Raw genomic sequence first — 20,305 nt, 5'->3', positions numbered from 1 at the left:
TACATGTTCCTTGTATACATCATTTTTGCAGAAGAAAGTTGTTTAGCCAATATGTCGACTTCGTTTATGAAATCCTCTCTTGTAGCTTTCATTCAGCCTTCAGTGTAGCCTATTAGGTCATATTATTTGTTTCATGCACGGCAAATCGTCACCAGCAGCAAAATTTAACATTTGGTCCTTTTAGGTATAAAAATGAATCAAATGCTTGACAAGATTTGTTTCTGGTGTATATTTCAGAGTCCCCCCCGACCACCCCCTTGGTGGGCAGACGACAAATGTTACTAACGGGTACTTTTAGTTTTTAAAATATGGACAACAGTACTCCATGCAGTAAAAGACTTGAGCGATTAATGCTGCCCTTATGCCTCTTTTGAGTACTTTTAGCCATGGGGCTTGGCACTGCCACCCTTGTCTTGGTGCCAAAAAATATCCGCAGCGGCTGTCGCATTCTAGTACTGGAGGGTTGTCTCGAAAATTCCGCAGTGAACGCGCCGGGTTTGTTCATCACTGCTATCTCTTTTAAATATTGGAAAAATAGAATCTTGAGCTCTTTGAAAGCTCCGTTGTGATCGTGGGGATGAGGGGGGAGGTCGGTGGCGAAGAATGGAGGAAAGAAGCTGTCCGCGCCAGCCACTGGGTATAAGTGACAAAAATCCATGGCTGGTATAGAGTAAACACACATATTTAGGAGCTTTTGTGTTCACGAGCACAGATAGTTACTTAAGGATCCTACTCAAACATGTTATCAGTGCTCTTGAGAATTTTATTATCTGAAACAAATGTTCCTGAGCATTTTAAGCAGAAGACTGACATCAAGATCATAGCTAATTTTTAGTGGACAGTTTATACAAAAGATGTGTATATTTTTTTCCCCCTGGAAGTGAGGTGCCATTGTAAAATGGCTGCTTTTTGCCATTAGGAAATTAGTGGAGTAGATAAGATAGGCTTGAGAAGGTGCTTGGGTTTACCCACAGTCCATGTCCCTGATTGTTTTGCTCCCAAACAGGGATTTGAGCTCTAAGGACAGATTTATAGTTGATTTTGGGAACAAAAAGATGTAATAAAGTTAAAGGTTTACACTATCAGAATGACATGTGTTTGCTCAGGATCTCTGGAGCGATCTATTTGATGGTAAAAGTGGATGTCACAGATGAAATCTTTACAAGGAATATAATCCTAAAAAAAGGGGGGGGGGGGAAAGAAGTGCACCTCCCAGCCTCCTGCTGGCTGCGCTGCCTCTTCCGTACCTCACAGACTTCGACAGGGTCCTGGACGGGTGCCCACTGATGTCATGGAAACACTCGAATTACTGAGAATGATTCATGTCTATGCTGGTCTCTTGTCCTCCCCCACACAGACAGGAGTAGATTTTTAACCCTGACAACTTGTAATTTGCAGTGGGTTTATTTTTGTATCTGGATAAATATTTTTTAACAAGCAAAATTAAGATTAAGCCGTCTGTATCTGATATGATAGTAAAGAATGTTGGGTCCGTGTAGCCAAGAGCACTTTGGGGACTCTGTGCCGCCTGCATCCCTGCTCGGCTCTTCCCCTCCTCTGCTCTCTGCCCACCCCTGTGCTTTCCAGTCCGCTCTCCTCCCTTCATTTTCCTCTTTTCCTCTCTCTTCTCTCCCCTGTTTATTTATTCACATTCTCTTTCTCTCTCACATCCTTACTATTTGCATGGACCCCCTGTCTACCTTTAAAAGAATTAAAGAAATGGACCTAACTTTATATATGTGTGTGTATGTGTATGTGTGTGTGTATACATATGTGTGTATATGTATATATATACATTTATATTCATATATATATATATATATATATATATATATGGATTGAGACAAGTTCTGGTAGGCAAATTCCTCTTTCCAGGTCTATATGCAGGAGTCAGGTTGGGAAATAATGCCAGGTGGTGAAATTCTGTAGGAGATAGCTTCAGTAACTCCTTCTAGAGAAAGAAATAGATCGCCTTTCTTCCTTCCCATTTCTGGAAGTCACCAGAACAGGACACTAGATATTCAGTTTCCTCGGAAGTCAGAGTAAATTCTTCCTTATCTGTGTCTCTTTCTGTCTCTGTGCTTGTCTGCATGTCCACCTACCTCTCTACTTGTCTTTCTAGTTGCTAAACAAGTGGATATTGTGTCAAAGTGAATCATGTCCTGGTTGTATTAAAGCTTTGTAGATGTGAGAGCTTAAGGAAGGACAGACATCATTTGATAACTCATAAAGATCGAGTTGGTATTTTTTCTGTTAGTAATATGTATAAAGAGAAGTTAAACACTACAAGTAGCTTCCATCTGACACAGAAGAATAAATAGGTCTTTATGACCATTTATACTTCTAAAACGGGCAAATGAATCTCTTCTTCAATGTAAAATCCTCATACAGTGAAAGTTATTCTCTTAGACCTCCCAGGATTGAATATGTGAGTTGGTGTCCTGTTTCATTGGACTGAAACTGATATGGTCATTGATTTTCTGCTTTGTACTGAATACCGTGCCAGAAGTTGGGTGGCGGGAGTGTGTCCCCAAGTTTGAGATACTGATGGGGAAGAGGGTTGATGTTAAGACTCAGGTTTGACTTCCTTCAAAAATCATCTTCTGTTTTATGTCTATAGTGACTCCCATACAAGGTGAGCTTTTGACTAGTTTTAAGATTTATCAAAGGCAAATTCCTTGTGTGGTGTCAGAAAGGCATGCCCTCATAGCATTGTCATTGAACTCAAAGATTACAGTTGAACACTGCTGCTTGTAACGTTTATGTTAACTTGAGTCAAGGGGGAAAAACTTGGGTGTTGTGAACTCCAAAGGATCCATCCAGCCTCTCAAAATACTAGTTTTGAATTTTCCCATTGGAAGAAAGAATAGTATAGTCCTGGGTAAAGAGGACAATGTACCTTAAGCTCTAGTCTGAAGGGAAGAACACATCCTTCTGTCTTGGACAGGGTGGGGTTTGTGTTTTGGGCGGGACGAGCCCTTTTTATTGTCCTACTGTGGACTGTTCTCTTGAACAATTCTTTGTGTGTCGCTAGGTATGTTCTACTGGTTGGATCTCTTGTAAGGTGTTTTCATTGTTTTCCTCCTGACAATTAAGGCTCAACATACTTTTTTAAAGAAACAAATGAGCTGCCTTGATTTTTACCCTTAGATATGGCTCTGTACATCTCTGTAGAGGAGTCTACAGATAAAAAACCAGAGTGTTAGAATCAGAACAAGACACTGATGTTCCGTTATCCCGTATTCTGCTGAGTCTACTGGTAGAACCTGAAGTTGGCCTCAGAGTGGGCAGTTTTTCAACAGTCCTCTTTCCCAAATGTAAATTCCATCATCATCTTGATCATGATGGTCTTTATTCCTGGGAAAGGGAGTTTAAATAAGAGAGAGAGAGAGAGAAAGAGAGAGAGAGGGGAAGAGAGACCCAGAATTGTGAATAGTTTCTTTGCTTTATTCACCATCTGGAGAGTCCTGATTGATTAGCTTTGGCCTCACCATTAAGTGTCAATGTAATCAATGGGAATGACTAGGCTAGGGTCATTACATAGATAATGTGCCTGCTGTGTAAATAAAAATGAAATTGTTTAAATTTTGTGAGCGAGAAAGAAAGTGAAAATAAAGAATGACAATTTGTTTGTTAGAGAAAGTGGAGGCCATTGGAATGACAGTTTTTGGAAGTGTGGAGCAGTTTGGCTAAGAATAGGAATGAAGGATATTTTTTTTCCAGTTTAGCATAGCCAGCGTGGGGAAGTGTTATTCTCTGCCTTGCTTGCATACATTGCCAGTAGTGCCTACTTTTCGTATGTAAACATCGGGGAAGAGAAGTGGATGTCTGTTACCTGAAGGAGATTTTTTTGTTTTTAAGGAAAAACACAATTTACACTTTTTTGTTGTTGTTGTTTCTCTTGGCAGGTAAAACAGAAAGGGGCTCCTACTCATCTTATGGGAGAGAATCGAATTTACAGGGTTGCCACCAGGTAAGTGAGAGTCTGTCTTTGGGGAAGGGTTGAGAGAATGAGCCTGGTGAATCAGTGTGTTTTGTAAATTAGGTGATGCATTTGAGGCTGGGGCAGTGAGGCACCGAAAATCTTCTGATGCCTGACTCTCTTACAAAGTAATGAAATAACACCGAGCGCGGAAGTCATAAACACCTCATCGTATCAGCACTGTATTCACTGGCTTGTTGTTATTTTTTTTCATCCATCAGCCGGTACCAGTGGCACTGTTTGCAAACCAGCGATGTCGGGGAAAGTGGTTCTATCAAAAGAGTTTATTTGCAATTAAGAACTTGAGAATTTCTTACACTGGAAATGCTTCGTGCAGCCATGTGTCAGATCCTAGGTTTTGGGTGGCTACTGCCCTAAATTATAGTTTTCATAGGGGCTGTAGGATGTTGTGTGAACACAGGGTTGTATTGAGGGATAAAAATGTCTGTGAAAATATGATTTGTTGTCCCTTTTTGTTTCTGAATTGTTTTTGGCTGAAAGTCAAGGCCAGCAGGCTAACAGCAAAGCCGTCTCAAGGGAGGCATGCGTGAGCTAGAAAAATAAGAGTACTTTAATTAAATAATAAAATGCCAGTGTCATGCAAAGGTATAGCGTGTGTGTGTCTCTGGGCTTTGTGCATTTGCATACGTTCATCTCTCCAGAGAAAGCCCAGTTCTAAAAATACTATCCATAGCCAAAAGTGTAAGCTTTGTTTCAAGACAATTGAGTTTTTATAGACGCTTTCTTTTTAATTTCAGTATCGGTACTAATCACGTTTCATATCTTTTTCTTTTTTTTCGTGAAAGATTTAGACTTTGTTTTTCTAAGGGCATTGCTTTCTTACTTTGGAAAACTCTTGATAGAATTTAATGGTTCTCTTTCAGATTCAAAGCTTTCTAGCGTTACATTATTCATCCAAACAGAAATGTAGTTCTTTTTGTGCTGGGAGGGGAATGCTTGTTCTCCTGCACCCTCTCACCCTCCCGTTTTCCTTAATGATGGGGGAAGAAAAAATTCCATTTTGCTTTTTTTTTTTTTTAAACAACCTGTTTCATGGATCCTGGAAAATGTAAGCAGACAGTTTTAGTCATTAAATAGAGCCTGCTTGAGGAGGTGGCCTTTAGGTATCCGTCATAGGTTCCGAAAGGTGGAATTCTGGTGGAGTCCTATGTGGTTTTTTGTTTGTTTTTTTTTTTCCTTCTGGAGGGATTTGCATTTTTAAAGTTTACTTCTCTGGCCCAGCCACCCGTTCAGTCATACTCGGCATCTGAGAGGTTTGCTGTGATGAGGTGAACGGTGCTGGTTTAAGACCTCCCTGCTGCACACGCTGCAGAGTACAGTTGACGGCAGTTTGTTTGGAAAGAATTCTGCAGGAAAGAAATTTACAGCCATTCCAGCGCGACGGAAACATCTTTGGAATGTGAGTGCAAATGTGCCGGGGTAGATAGCTCGGGCAGAGAGCCTCGGAGCGCCGAGTCTCTGGTGTAAAGCTCTCAATTCCTGCAGAAGAGCCTGTTCCTGTGTATCTGGTTTCTGAGGGTCAAAGCAGAGGTCGTTTGAGTTTTGGGGCGAAGAAAGTTGACAACATCCTTCCTTTTCGCAGATGGTCATGGCAGAGGTCTCTGTTTTCGCCCGGCCTCTTTTTCTGGTCAACGAGAGAATAGACTTCCTCGCCCCTGTATCCTTTCTTCCTAATAGGAATTGGCGTGATTCCTCCCAGACACAAAGATTTCCTCTGCTGAGTAAGCGCGAGGCCCCTTAACTTGTGAAAGCGTCACTCAGCCCGCGTGAGTCTGTCAGTGTGTGTGTGCCGGGACACAGACCCTCCCTCGGTTTGTGGGCAATACTGCCCTCGGGTGCGACTGAAGTTCGTTTTTTTGGGCAAACGCAAGGTGAGAAGTGGAAAGGGGCAGAGGGTGGATCAGAGGTGGACAGACTGGCGTGTGATGGCTGAATGTCTGGCCTGGGGAATGCCTCCTTCTGAGATGTTCGTGTCCAGGAGAATCCTGTTGTATATAGGAGCGCGGCTGCATCCGCTTCTCCTAAAAAAAAGTCTTCATAATCTAGCCATGGAGTGTGGAGATTTCTTTCATTCTGATTTCTGCTTCCTGATTGTGAGTCTCGCAAGGACCGACTCTCTCTGCTCAGCTTGGGCTCAGCAGTGGCCATAAACGGTGGTGATCACTTAAGGAGAAAGCAAAGAGCACAATTTTGGAAATTCCCCAGTTGAGGAAATCGGGGTTGGAGAGGGAGAGGGGGGCATATTTATGAATTTCTGCTTTCGGTGAAATTTGAGAATAGAACAGACCCTAGTGTGTCTTCCGGTGAAAATGAGTTTCTCTTGAGCCGAATTGCTTTTTGAATTCCTGTTCTCCAACACCAGCTATGCAAACCCCAAAGAAAGGCAGACTCTCCGTGTGTTGGGCTTCAAGTCTAAATAGCAGATCACAGCTGAAACGATTCCCCACTGTGTGGCAAGGTGAGTGACTCGTGGAGAGGGAGCTTGTTGTTTTCTCCTGCTTACTGCCTTAGAGAGGTGCTGGATGGAAATCCTTTAACTGATATGCCCCGAGGAGCTCCCCAAACTGCTCTGTCGTGTTGTAACCCTGCACCCTGTGGACTTACTGGAATAAGCACTGTTACAGATGAACATCCTTCTTCGGTTCTGGTAGCCTTTTGTTTTGTGCAGAGAAATAGTGGTAAGCAACAGGTAGCCAACTACTGTCTTGGAGAAATAAATCATTATTATTTTGAGGTGTGTGTTGTCTCCATGCATCAGGTTAATATATACATATGTTTATGTATGTATATATGTATATATCCATTATGTGTCTCTTGAGGGTGTACCACTGACAGTGATAGACATGGGACTTTTAAAAAGTGGGTGTTTTAGCCGAGACACAAAAGCTGGCAGGTTCTTTATTAGCGATTAAATTGTTTTCATTAAAAATAGTAGTGGGATAATATAAATTCATGAATGCATTTTCACTGAAAATGATCAGAAATGAAGTTGGTAACTTCTCAGCCTTTTGAAATTGTACAGAACATAAACCCATAGAAACCAAAGCGGCCAAACGGACTTTTTTAAGTTCTCACTAAATATGGCAAAACTAATTTCAATCAAATTGGGGTACGGAAATTACACCCAGGCTTAAAATGCTTTTGCCAAATTGCAACCTCATACTACTTTTTTTTTGAACTGAAAGAGAAAATGTAATTTATAATGGAAAGTCTGACAGAAACGAAATGAAAGGAAGTAAAGTTGTGTGCAGGATAGTCTGATCTTCATGCGATAGCCTATAGCTAGTACCTAATGGACATCACTGTGCATGACGAAAGGAAAAAAATGTCATTTGCTTTTGGCTTCTCTTGCTGCTTTGAATAGGATGTTTGGTGATTGCAAACCTTTAAAAAAAAAAAATCTTCCTGAGATCTTTTTTTTTAGTGAGGTGGTGATGTCAACACAAATACTTGTAATTAAGGCAGAGGTTATCCCCTTAAATGGAAGTGGAGCATTGATTATCAGGAAGTGTTTGTTTTGTCTTTCTAGGAGATAGCCCAAGTCTAAAGCGATGGTTTTATTATTAATATCTTCTGGGCAGTGGCGTGTGTGTGTGTGTGCATGTGTGCGTGTGTGTGTGTGTAATATAAAGAAAGCTGGGCCCTATCTGAGACCAATTAAACTTGCATCTTCTGAGCTGGGCCTTTGCGTTTCTGACAACTCCCCAGGTGATTCTAATGTGCAACTAACTTTGATGATTTCCTAGAATGTTCTGTAGGAATCTACTGTGTTTAAAAGATTTGTGTTCAAAATCTAGTCTAGCTGCTGACCCTAACAAAGCTTTTAGATTTCTTGCCTTAATTTGATTATTCAAGACATGGGACTACATTGCATATGTACTTTATTTAAAAGGCAGTGAAAATGAGGGGTATTCTGAATGTGAGTAAGATGCCTTGAAATCTTCATACAAAATCCCACAACTGAATATGCGAGCCCCTATCTTGTTTTCTCTAGTGAAGTCCAAGGCTCTAACCTTATCCACATTCTTTTTCTTTCTCAGCAGGTAATCAAATAGCACTATGCTGATAAAGTTATTTGATGTTTAGTTCTTAAAACGGATGGGATTTAAGAATTAGGCCTAATCTCAGATCCTTTTGTTGAGTTCCAGAAACTTTGCAGCTGTAGAAGACATGGGTCTGCTCTGTATGCGATTTAGCTTGCTCCTAAAGAGTCGTTTAGATTCACTGAAATTACACGTATATATTACACATTTAAGAATGGATTTTCTCATTTCAGTTCTTTTTATTTTTGGTACAGAAAGAATCACAGTAAAAATAGAAAGGATATACACAGAAAAGACATGAGATCCTTTGTCTCTTCTTATGAAAATGGCTGTTAGGTCTTGTGCAAGCAGAAATACATCTTGGTCTTGAACTTCACATTATGGTTAAATGTTTGACATAGCATACCCTCATCTGTACCTGGCTCTCTGCACCCTTCCTAGGAATCTCTTCCATCCATGCACTGTCTTGGCGCTCAACTTGGCCTTCATGGTGCTTTTCGAGTGTGCCATTATTGATGTTTGTGGAATGGTGGTTTCCACCAGATTCTGTAAACTCCTGAAGTCAGGGGCCAGGTTGGCTCCATCTGGCCCCGTGTGAACTCTGTATCTGGCACGGTGGGGATTGTTATGGCCTGGGGCTTATTTCCCCGGCATCACTTTTGGGATCATTTTGAGAGGGTGAAGTCTGAATAGTCCTGTGTGAGAACCATATAGTGAACAGCGTTTTCCTGCTTTGGAAAACCAGAAAATCATACCCTCTCAAAGAAGATATGGGGCTCTTTTGGGAACCCTTCCTTCGACCATGCTGTGCAGACTCTGGAATGACATAGAGGGTCAGATCCTGCAGTCACTTGTCACTCATTTTCCTGGCCTGAGTCCTAGCCGGGTGGCCTCGTCATTCCAGGTCTGAAGGTTCCCCAGGGAGGGAATTGGAGATGTTCTCGGTTTCCAGTGGCGGTGTTGTTGGAACCAAAGGTCAGACTCCAGGCCCATCCTTTTTGAATGTGCCAGTGTGGGTGGTGGGATAGAACATTGAAGCTCACCATGGTGTCAGACGTCTCGGGCGCCAGGTCTGCAGGGTGGTGCCATCTCCACTCTGTGCCTAGCACTGGTTTTCGGGCTGCGTTTCCTTTGTCTGGGGGGCACTGCTGTGGGCATACCCCTCTCCCAACCGCCGTCCAGCATGCACCAGAAGGGAGAATGGAGCTATTTTTTCATTGTGTTGGTTAACAAATATTTATTGGCCTTCAAGTGAAGTGGTCGGTACAAAGGAGAAAAACAAAGGGAAGCTCTTGTATACCCTACCTTCAATCCCCACCAGCAGCTTTCTGGATATTAAGGGGAAGAATCAAACACCATTCACTGAATTTTCAAAATTTTCTTTAATCCTACATAGTGTAAATTTTAAAATTCTCAGAAGAGTTGGAAAAATCAAACAATGAAAAGTATCTGTTTTGTTTGCTTTGTGCGCGTATGTATATATGCATGTATTTTTCAGTGTACCGTTTTTAAGTGGCAGATCTCATAAGATTTCACCCTTAGGTTTTTCATCATGTGTGTCTGAAAATTAAGAACACCCAAATAGTGTTATCACCTCTAAAGATACTAACCAGAGTTTCCTAATCTAATTCCCAATCCTGATTCAAATTTCTTGCATTGTCCCCATGAAAACATCTTTATTATCTCTTTTCCCCTCCAGCCCGCCCCCGACACTGTGTTTATGCATGATATTTTGTTTTTGTGTCTCTTTAGAATTTCTTATAAACTAGAGCAGTTCCTGTAATTTTGAGAAAAGTGATATTTACCTTAAAGACAGCAGGCTGGTGGACTTGAAAAATATGTCCCCTTCTTGAACTGTTGGGTTATTTCTTTGTGATGCTGTTTGTTACTCTATTACTCGTCTTGCTTGCAGATTGAAAATTAGGCTGAAAGGCTGTTTCAGATGGAAATTAAACATTTTGGCCTGGAATATCTCATAGATTATGTGCTTTATACTGTGTTTTATCTGGAGGCATGTAATGTCAAGATGTGTTGCTGTTGTTGACACTAACATTACCAACTTGGTAGAATTAGAGACCCCCAGATATGTCCATTGTAAAGAAACCTTTCCCCCTCTGTAATTAGTAAACAATCTTTGTGTTGATTTTTTTAGCACTGGGCATAGATCCCCGTGCCCGTGTTCCCTAACAGTCTTTGACCTGATGGTTTTAGCATGTATAGAGGATACTTGCCTGAATCAGAGGGTTTTGAACTAGTGATTTAAAAAAAAAAAAAAAAAAAAGCTCCATCATCCCTTCTGTGTTGATAGCCGACAGTGAAAGAGATTTCTTTCATTGTTGGTGCACTGCTGTCCGCTTCAGTGTTCATGCATATGCAAATATAATGTTAATAATCCTTGTATTAAATATGGTTCCTTACCTGGGGGAGGCTGGCAGTACTAAAGCATCCTTCAAATTTCTTAAGATATTTTGATAAGAAAAATAGGTTATGCTTTAAGCTAATGGTCAGAAATGCTTCAATTGCAGAAGGGAAGACATAATTATAGGCTGCATTTCCTTACACATAAACTCTAGTATACTTTTGCTATAATTTGGAACCTAGTGACAATCTCTGTACTCCCAGCTATTAATCTTGCCATAAGCACCATTGTTTCTCTGAAATTCTCAGATTGCTTCTCTACATTGTGGTAATTGTCCTTAAAGCTCTCACAGGGTCGACCATCAGTGGCTGACCAACTGAGTCAGGTGGGTTACTGTGATGCCAGTTAAGTTGCTCTGTCAAGGATCACTGAGATAGTGAATCCGTGTATCCATTCACAACCCAGACTTGGCTGATGAATGAAAGTCAAAGTGAGTGAATTTCTAAATGTTAGTTTGGGCGCATTCTAGAGGAAGCTGGCAGGACTAATATTAGGTGCCAGTATAAGTTCCCAGGCTGATTTAATAGTTGATAATTAAGAAAATGGTGCTCAGAGAGCTAAAGCAAGCAGACCAAAGAGTCCCCCCAGCTAAGTGTGAGAGCCAGGCTTTGGACCCTGAAATGCCTGGTTTCAAAGCTAGTGGTTTTCTAAGTTGGGTTCCCTGCTGCCGAACTCATGGTGAGGTTTTTAAAGTCAGTAAAAGGGGGTCTGTACAAGAGCCCACTGGCAAACCACTTTCAGTAGAGAGTGGAGAATCTGCATCTAATATGCTGCCCAGAATGGAGGGTCTTCTCAGGGTGAGCTGGAGCCATACATAGTAGGGGGGAAAGCAGAGAGGAAGGCAGGGCTCCTCGCGGCCCAACCTTTAAAAAAAAAAAAAAGAAAAATATACCACATGTGACTGTATAGATAATCTATTCTGTGAAAGTGAAAGTGAAGTTGCTCAGTGTCCGACTCTTTGCGACCCGTGGACTGTAGCCCACCAAGCTCCTCCATCCATGGGGTTCTCCAGGCAAGAATACTGGAGTGGGTTGCCATTTCCTTCTCCAATCTATTCTGTAATGTCCTCAAAATTAGCATGTACAATTTCATTGAAACCAGTGAAGATTTCCTGTGACAAGGCTGGGGTAGAATATGCCAATTCACATTTTAGCAACAGCATGAACACTTTCTTAAAAATGTATGGATTATCTTTGGGCCTTCCTTTCTGTGCAGTGCAGGCAGAATATGGTTTGCTATTTCACAAATTTGGATTCTTCGTAGATCAAGTTATTCTTCCCCCAATACGAGAACTATATAGAGTGAAATCTGGGAGCAATACCTTTTTCAGGCTCCTAAATGTGACCTAGTAATTTTTTTTTTTTGATTGTGGCATTCAACTCACTTGTGCAATATATAAAATGACAAATATGTGTTAGAAATACACACAAGTTGTATAGACAGTTCAGGACAACTAGTGCATGAAAACCATTGAAATTGCTTCGAGGTGGTTTATAAGACACCAAAAACATGAAGTCCTTCTATCCTAAATGAAACTTCACCAGATGAACTTCTCTTTTCTCATGAAAAGTATTTGGGGGGTTTTAATAACCTCTAGTAAGTAGGACTATAATTCATCTAACTTTTGATACGTAAAAAAGAGAGGGGATATCAGTTAATGACTAAACAATTGACTTAATTGTTTTTAAATAATTGTTAAAATTTGTTGTTGAAATATCTTCCCTGGTGGCTCAGATGGTAAAGCGTCTGCCTACAATGAGGGAGACCCAAGTTCAATCCCTGGGTTGGGAAGATCCTCTCCAGAAGGAAATGGCAACCCACTCCAGTACTCTTGCCTGGAAAATCCCATGGACGAAGGAACGTGTTGAAATATACCTGCCCATCCTATAGAAATCACTGTAGCCCTCTGGCTTCTTTCCGTAAAAAAGACAGTAGACTCACAATTCAGCACCAGAGGAATTTTTCAATATGGAATGGGAGAACCGTTAATTCCTTTCTGTGTGATATTTCTTGAAATGGTTTCATCACTAGGAAATTTTCCTGAAACTCTTAAAACTAAAACCCCAAGTTAAAATAGTGAGAACACTGTAAGTTACCAGCAAAACCCCATAATTTTTTTAGAAGTAATTATTTAAGAAAGAAACAGGTAATGAGTCTGCTGCTGTGCCTGATGGTGGTGACTTGCTTAGAACTGAAGAACCCCGTTCTTTGAAAAATTGTGTGTGTGTGTTTTCTTTGTTCGTTGTTTAGTCGCTAAGTCGTGTCCGACTCTCTGCAACCCCATGGACTTGGGCTACAGCCCAGCCAGGCTCTGATGTCCATGGAATTTGCAGGCAAGAATACTGGGGTGGGTTACCATTTCCTTCTCTTTGTTTATATGGGTTTCTTTACAGACACTTTCACTCACAGATAAACAAAACTGAGCTTCCTAAAGCAAATACCTATAATGTTAACTGTGTTATTTTTATCTAACAGAAGTAGTTTCTTTCGAGAAGAAAACTGACATGGGTACATAGTGGTATTTGATTTAGCATTCCTAATACACAAATATTTTTTTACAGTTAAAATCTGGTGGGATAGCATCTTTAGACTGGCCCTTCTCTAGATTTTGTTGGCTAGAATATATTATCACGGTTATATTGTTATGGTACTTAAGGAAATCTGTATAACCCTTGATTCCATTAACCTGTCTTTTTGAAAGACCTCTTTGGTAAAGGCTTTCTATGATGCTTTAAAAAAATACCAACTATGTCTTATTTTTAACCCACCTCAAAGTCACGTTTACATGAATTTGGGATGACGATTCAGTGATATGAAAGCGATTAAGGAAGAACATCCCTAAGATTTTTCAAGCAGTGATCATTCTGCAGAGCTCTAGATGTGGGGGTCTCTGTGGGTCGGGGTTTTACCCGTGCATGCACACAAAATAATCCGAGCTCATTTGTACCATGGTAATGAACAGCAGGGCACTGAATCTTTTCCGTTTTATTGGTGTTATATACAGTAAGTTATTAAATTTCATCTCTGTAGTACACCTGCAGTGAAATAACAAAACATTGCTGCACTTAAGGAACATGTGTGTGGTACAGTGCCCTCCCCCATCATTTCACTGCCCCCCCCAAAACAGCTGCTTACAGATTTCAAGATCCATTGTATATATTCCCTTGAGCCCACCTCTAATAATCGAGACACATCTGCCATTGCAGTATTATAGGCATATGTAGTTTTATTGAAAACTATACCTGTAAAAAAATTAAATAACTCCTACCTCAATTAAATTGGCAAGATACCTTTTGCAAAGATCATATTGCAGACCTCTTGAGACCCAGTGAGTTCATTTTATTCTTATATTACAAATCACTAAATTTGTTATTTTTATTTTGCTAAGTAGCTAACTTTTCTCATACTCTGTTGGTAAGTCACTTTCATTTTTTCTTAGTTTTGTTTCCCTTCTCCCCTCATCTTTACACATACACACACACGCGCGCGCACACACACACACACACACACACACACACTCACACACACACATAAAAGCTACAGGAAGGAAACATTGAGTCTGGCTACCACCAACACAGGATAAATAAGTCAAAAGGAAAGGACCCTAAAATATACCTCTAATTCTGAAGTGATTATCAAATAGAAATAAAGGTTATAAAATCAGGATAAAATTCTTAAGTCATCTTATGCTTTGATAGAGTTTTATAAGCCTCTCTGATATCCATTTGATTATCCTAATAGAATAGGAAATAATGTGAAGAGGGAATCAGTTAGTAGGTGATACAAAACTTATGTAGGTGGGTTCCTATTGGATTAAATCGCTTACCTTAGCATTAATATTTTGTTGAAGATTGCATCAGTATGGATGCCTATAAAATAATCTTTATTCAAACAGAAGTATTAGTAAATTATTCAGTGAAACCAACTAAGCATAACTTTCTTCTCACTTGAGGTGTATGGGGGTCAATGTATATATATTGTATGGTTCCATAATAGTGAATATGAATAGTTATTCATTTTGAGTTAATTGTGCCTCTCTTACAGCCATGTAAGATTAGCCAAGAAGAAGCGTTTGTAATTTGTTTCATATTATAATGGAAAAGTCTAAAGATAAGATGCCAGCTATATAAATAGAAAGAAAACTATATACCTTTTTGAGATAACATGAAGGTGACTTGACATAGTGTCATAGAAAGAATATTTTGTGTTCTTCAGAAGGACTGTATATGAAATGGACAGAGGGAGTAAGAGATGGGTCCCTGACCCAAAGTGAGTGTAGACTTAGAGAGTTGGAAGGTGGATGTTTTCACAGGAGGAAGTCACAAATAAATGTCAGTGACAGTTGCCATAGAGAAGATAGGAAATGAGATCGCATTACTGATCACCAGTTTGGTTTAAAAATAGTTGGATGTTTCAATGATGAATTTTCTTTTTGTGATGAGAATATTGGTTAAGACCTTATGGTCATTTGGTTTCACTTGGGGTTGCCTGGATCTGTGAGATTTTGCTCTCTCTGAGATCAACCAGGAGATTTCCTGCCCCTCTTATGGTTCACGTTCAAAGACTTGTGGCAGTACCAGCCTGAGTCCTAGAGTCATTGCCCAGAGTTAAGATCTAAAACTACAGGAGAATCAGAATTCAAGATCTTACAAGTATTTCAGCTCTTAAGTGTTTTTAGTAGAAAATTCGTTATAAAATTCTAAGCAAATTTTTTGCCCAAAGCTCATGCATAAGTTGGAGAACACAGCTTCACTCAGGCTATACCACTTCTTTGAAGTCCCCGTCAGCTGAACTTTCCTCCTTGGATGTGATTCACTCCTGTGGAAAGATCCATTACCGGTACTTTAACTGTGAAGTCTGTCTGTCACTCTGAGCTCTGCAATTCAGAACTGTCATGTGTAGTGTGACTGATACAACAGGACATCAGCAGGGGTAAAGGATTTCTTTTTTTTGCTGTGGATGGTGACATGTGGCAAAGAGCAGTGTCGACAGCCGCTACTCCTGTGACATCGTCCCTCAAGGAGTCGGTGTGCATCTCTGCCATTTACCTGTCCCAGCCCAACAGGAGGCACTAATACGGACCAGTTTCTCTCAGGCCTACTCCCACTTTACTACCAAGTAAGGTTTGCTTGAATGTGTTTTCAGAGTGCAAACCTTGGGTGCCATTTTGTCAACGAAACGAGTATTTTAATGTTGGCATTTTGGATGTGAGGGAAGGGGTTACCCTTTGATTTATTTCTAGGAGAACTTCCCTTTTTGTTCCCTTTTGCAGAAAACACATCCGTCTTATCATTCTCAAACTTCACACTGTCTCCATTTCATAGTTATAGTTAGTCATTCGGTTGTATCCAACTCTTTGTGACCCCATGAACTGTATGTAGCCCGCCAGGTTCCTCTGTCCATGGGATTTTCCAGGCAAGGATACTGGAGTGGGTTGCCATCTCCTTCTCCAGGGGATCTTCCCAACCCAGGGATGGAACCCAGGTCCCCTGCATTGCAGGCAGATTCTTTACTGTTCTAGCCAGTAGGGAAGCCATTTCATACTTGATTACAAAGCATATTTATATTTCATTATATCCTAGGTAGCTGTACTACCCCCTCATGTTTCATAGTGTGACTTCAGAGCTACTCACAGACACCAGGATTGGAGGCTCCTGTGGAATTTCATCCAAAATGTCTCCTTTAGTTACCTGGTTGCAAATAATTTTTATCAGTGCTCTAGATTATTTGTACATACTGTTCTAGAAATAGAACACAGACATCCTAGGTCAGCTCTGGACAATCAGCCAGCAAGTGGAGCACACGAGAACATCCAACAATAGTTACTCCACCACCCCTTCATTTGGGTGTTTAATAAATATTTTGTGTAATAACACCATATCCCCTGCCCCCCCCCAAGATCATGTTATCACTGTACTTGGTAGAGGGTTTGAACTAAAAACAGTTTAGTTACCTAACGTGAGGCTCTAACTTAACGTTTTTGCGTTGATATTCTCACACCTGTTGAGATATATTTTTCAAGGGGCTAGAGTAAAATTTGGCCATTACTGATGAGATAATTCACCTCAGGTATTGTACTTTTGACCGTGGATTTTATTGGTTGACCTTCCTCTCGGGGTTAGTCTTTCCATCTGTGTCTGTTGGCTTGGCGACTGACTGCTCCCCAGTCACCCTCCTAGACTGCCTCCTTCATCCCCATAAACCCTCAGTTCTCAGATGTGATCGATTCTGCTTCCTGTACACTGAGCCCGCATCCCAGGCACCACCCCTCCATTTCCCTCCATCCCCACCTTCTCCTTTTCACAAGACTGCTGGAGTGGTTGTCTCCAAAAGTCCCCGAGGCAGTTACACCCTGGCCCAGCACCCCCCGTGCTTCGGGGAGCCAACCTTAACACGATGCATGGGCTCTGGAGAGCCTGGCCCCGGCCTTGGCCTTCAGCTTTGTCTTTCCCTCTCCCCACTGCTCCCTGGTGTCCCAGCCACACTGAGCTGCTCCGGGTTCCCTTGAGGGCTGCTCCGAGCCTTGAGGGCTCGTCGATGGTTCTCCCTGTCTTCACAAGGGCCTTTCCATTGGCCTGGGACATCTTCATCTTGCCCCTCCTTCCCCTTTCCTTATACTCCTTCACCGGATGACTCTCACTTTCTGTCCAAGGCCCTGCTTATTCACTGTTCCCTCCGGGGCCCTCGTGTTAGACTCAGGCCGGAACGAGGTGGCTCTCCCTGGGCCCAGGTAGCTTCTGACGCACTGCGCTCTGCCAAGCCAGAGTTGTCACGCTCTCTGCAGCCAGAGAGGACCGAGGACTGGGCCTGTCACCCTCCCCAGTGCCTAACAGGGGACATGAGTGAGTGCTCCGGAGTCAGCGGATGGATGGGTCAATGGGTAAACGAACCAACTGCAATAACGAGTTATGTAACTTGTGATGCCAGTGAGGGAAGATCTGTTTTTAATCCCCATTTGATTGATAATGAAGCGGAGACTCACAGCCTTTCTGTCACTATGAACAGTAAGTGGCAGAGAGGGGACTAGGGACATGGTTCTTTGACTCCAGACTTGTCATTTTCCCTACTGCTTCCTCATCCGGTTGTTGAAGCTTTTTGTGATAGCCATTAGTCCAGTCTCCTCGTAGCTGGTTCTGGGTCTCTTCTCACTGTTAACTTATGTGTCGTTTAGCTCACTGCACTGGGACCACAATTAGTAGGGAAGACTGCATTAAAAAAAAAGTCTTTTGACCATGCTGTACGACATATGGGATGTTAGTGCCTGTGGCTCAGTCAGTCAAGAATCTGCCTGCAGTGCGGGACACCTGAGTTTGATCCCTGGGTTGAGAAGATCCCCTGAAGGAGGGCATGGCAACCCACTCCAGTACTCTTGTCTGGAGAATCCCATGGACAGAGGAGCCTGGCGAGCTGCAGTCTGTGGGGTCGCAAAGTGTCAGACACGACTGAGTGACTAAGCACAGCAGTCACTAAGGAAGGCAGTTCCCTGACCAGGGATTGAACCCGTGACCGCTGCATTGGCAACGTGGAGTCTTAACCACTGGACTGCCAAGGAAATCCCAAGACTGCATTTCTAAAGACGGTATCATGGAGCCTGTGATCTGTATGATCGAGATTGCTGTCTTTAGAGGGTCAAGAAAGAATATCTTGACTGCGTATTTCCTGCATCGTCTGTTGCCTGCCAGCAGCTGCACCTCTCCTCCACTGCCGAGAGGACCATGGCCACGTCGTAAAGAACCGTGGTCTGGCTGAGACCGGACAGGCCCTGAAGCCCAGGGGTGAATGTAATACCAGCTGTGTTTCTGTCGGTCAGGTTTCCTCCTCCTTCACTCTTCCTGGTCCATCTTGCTTGACGGGGCGGGGGTGGGGGTGTTGGAACAGGGAAGATGGGACTGAGTTGAGCAGTCATGACTGGCTGCTCTGCTTCCTGCATGGGATTCTGTTCCTCATAAACTCAGTACAGGATATGAAAAAAAAGACGATATGAGTTTTATCTCTGTGTCTAATTTTGAAATGCAGAAGGATGGAATGTTAAAGTAACCAGATGTCACCTGGTTGCCCAATGCCGCTTAGTAGGACATGAGAAACTAAAGCTCAGAGATGTTAAGAGACTTGTCAGGATCATACAGCAGCCCCTGTCTGTGTGAGCCTCTGCACAGCAGTTAACATGCCAGTGGTGTGTGACACTGACATTTTCTTAATACTTGATATCTTTGTAGCCTCTTTCTTCCAAAGGCCACAGGGCTGCCCTGGACCCTGATGTAATAGCCAGGAGTAGCCGGAAATACATCCTGAAGAAATTTCTAGAGGAGTGTCCCTTTGTTCAGCTACCACTGAATCGCATCGTCACAGAGCCAGAGGGTGTCATTTGCTTGTAAATACTGAGTTTTTGAAATGTCACTGTAACACTGGAAAAATGTTGTCTCAGAAGGTTGCCAGAGTGACAGAGTCCCGACATTGTAAATACCAGCCAACACAAGCGCTTGTAAATGACAGGAATGAAATATACTTGACTAAATCCATAATAATCACTGATAACACTGTTTACCCTCAGTGACCAGGAGCTGTGAACTTGGATAAAAAGCACATGTGGGCAGATATCATTCATGTGTCAGAGCCTCTAGCCATTCCAGCATGTTTTGATGGAAAAGCTCCCTAAATATGTAAAAGCTTTGCAGTAACTAAGAAGCAAGTGTGCAAGATAGGGCGTCTGGCAGCCCTAATGTAACGGGAGAGAGGCTTTCCTATCTTCAGCAACCCAGGGGGTTGATAAGACGGCCGTTGTTCTGGTCAGAACCAAACCGTGACCCCAGCTGAGTGGGACAGTCACTGCTCTTATTTTCAATGGATGTGGTTCCTGGAAGGTCCATCTGCCATAAGCAAGAGCTTACATACACACCGTGTTCTCTCGAGAGAAAGAAGATGCAGAATGAACTTAGAGATTAAAAGCCTCAGAGCAGCACAGGCAGGATTCCAGGAAAGCCTGAACTGGACTTGGCACTTGAGAGGGACAGTGAGGCTCTCCAACCTCCTTGCCGTCCTAATACCTCTAGAGCCTGGGCTCGTCCTTAATAATAACTTCCCTTGGGGGAAATGAATGCCTTCTTCCCTCTTCTGCTGTAGCATAAAAATGGTGCCTGGGTATCAGAGGCTCCAGGAGGAGATGTCTAAGGTGGCAAGCCCGTGTTCCTCTGGGAGGTGGCTGCTTTTGCTGTTCCGGGCATCCCCACTGGTCCCCATCTCCCCAGGGAACGGTGGAGACTGCACGACAGAGGGCTGGACCCTCCCAGTATTTCAACTGGCGAAAGAACTCTAGCTGGTGAAAGAGACAAGGGCTTGGCGTGGTCCCAGAGGCCCCTCCCATCACTGCTCTCATGGGCACCAGGAAGAGCGGCGTTTGCCGGGAATGACTGCCTTGGTTTTCATATGTATGCAAATACTTTTTCTTTTGCCCAACATACTCCTACATTGTAGGATTCCTTTTTCATAGTAAGCATCACTTTCTTAACTAAAGATAAAAGGCTGAATTCAATATTAGAAATACTCAGTGCTGATGAAAGTTGGGCAAAACTACAACATTATATACCACAAATTGACATTTGACCCAGACGCTGGTTCTGCTTCTTCACTATTTATGCTTATTTATGAAAGGGAAAGGCTTTCTATCGGAAGGTGCCAATATTGGTATTAGCTGGAATAGCGGTGAAGAGTTTATAAGTGATCTGCATGGTTAAGCCTGTGTGATGTTGGCGCATTTTGGTGTCCTTGACCAAAGGTCTATGTGGATAAGACAGCTTCCAAAGAGCATGGGCAGTGGAAGGAGCTGGAGTGTCCCATGCCCCT

General features: G+C 42.3%; 1 protein-coding gene across 1 annotated transcript in view; it reads left to right on the top strand.

The window, feature by feature from the left end:
- TCF4 (transcription factor 4) overlaps positions 1-20,305 on the top strand; it is a 376,786-nt gene that overhangs the window by 184,536 nt on the left and 171,945 nt on the right. The window contains exon 6 of the mRNA XM_052660570.1: positions 3,909-3,973. Within this exon, the coding sequence (XP_052516530.1) occupies positions 3,909-3,973 (65 nt within the window). The remainder of the gene's footprint in view (positions 1-3,908; positions 3,974-20,305) is intronic.

Source organism: Budorcas taxicolor, chromosome 22 (assembly GCF_023091745.1).
Source record: "Budorcas taxicolor isolate Tak-1 chromosome 22, Takin1.1, whole genome shotgun sequence".
NCBI lineage: Eukaryota > Metazoa > Chordata > Mammalia > Artiodactyla > Bovidae > Budorcas > Budorcas taxicolor.
Note: the sequence above shows the minus strand (reverse complement) of the source record. Positions and strands in the feature narration are given on the sequence as shown.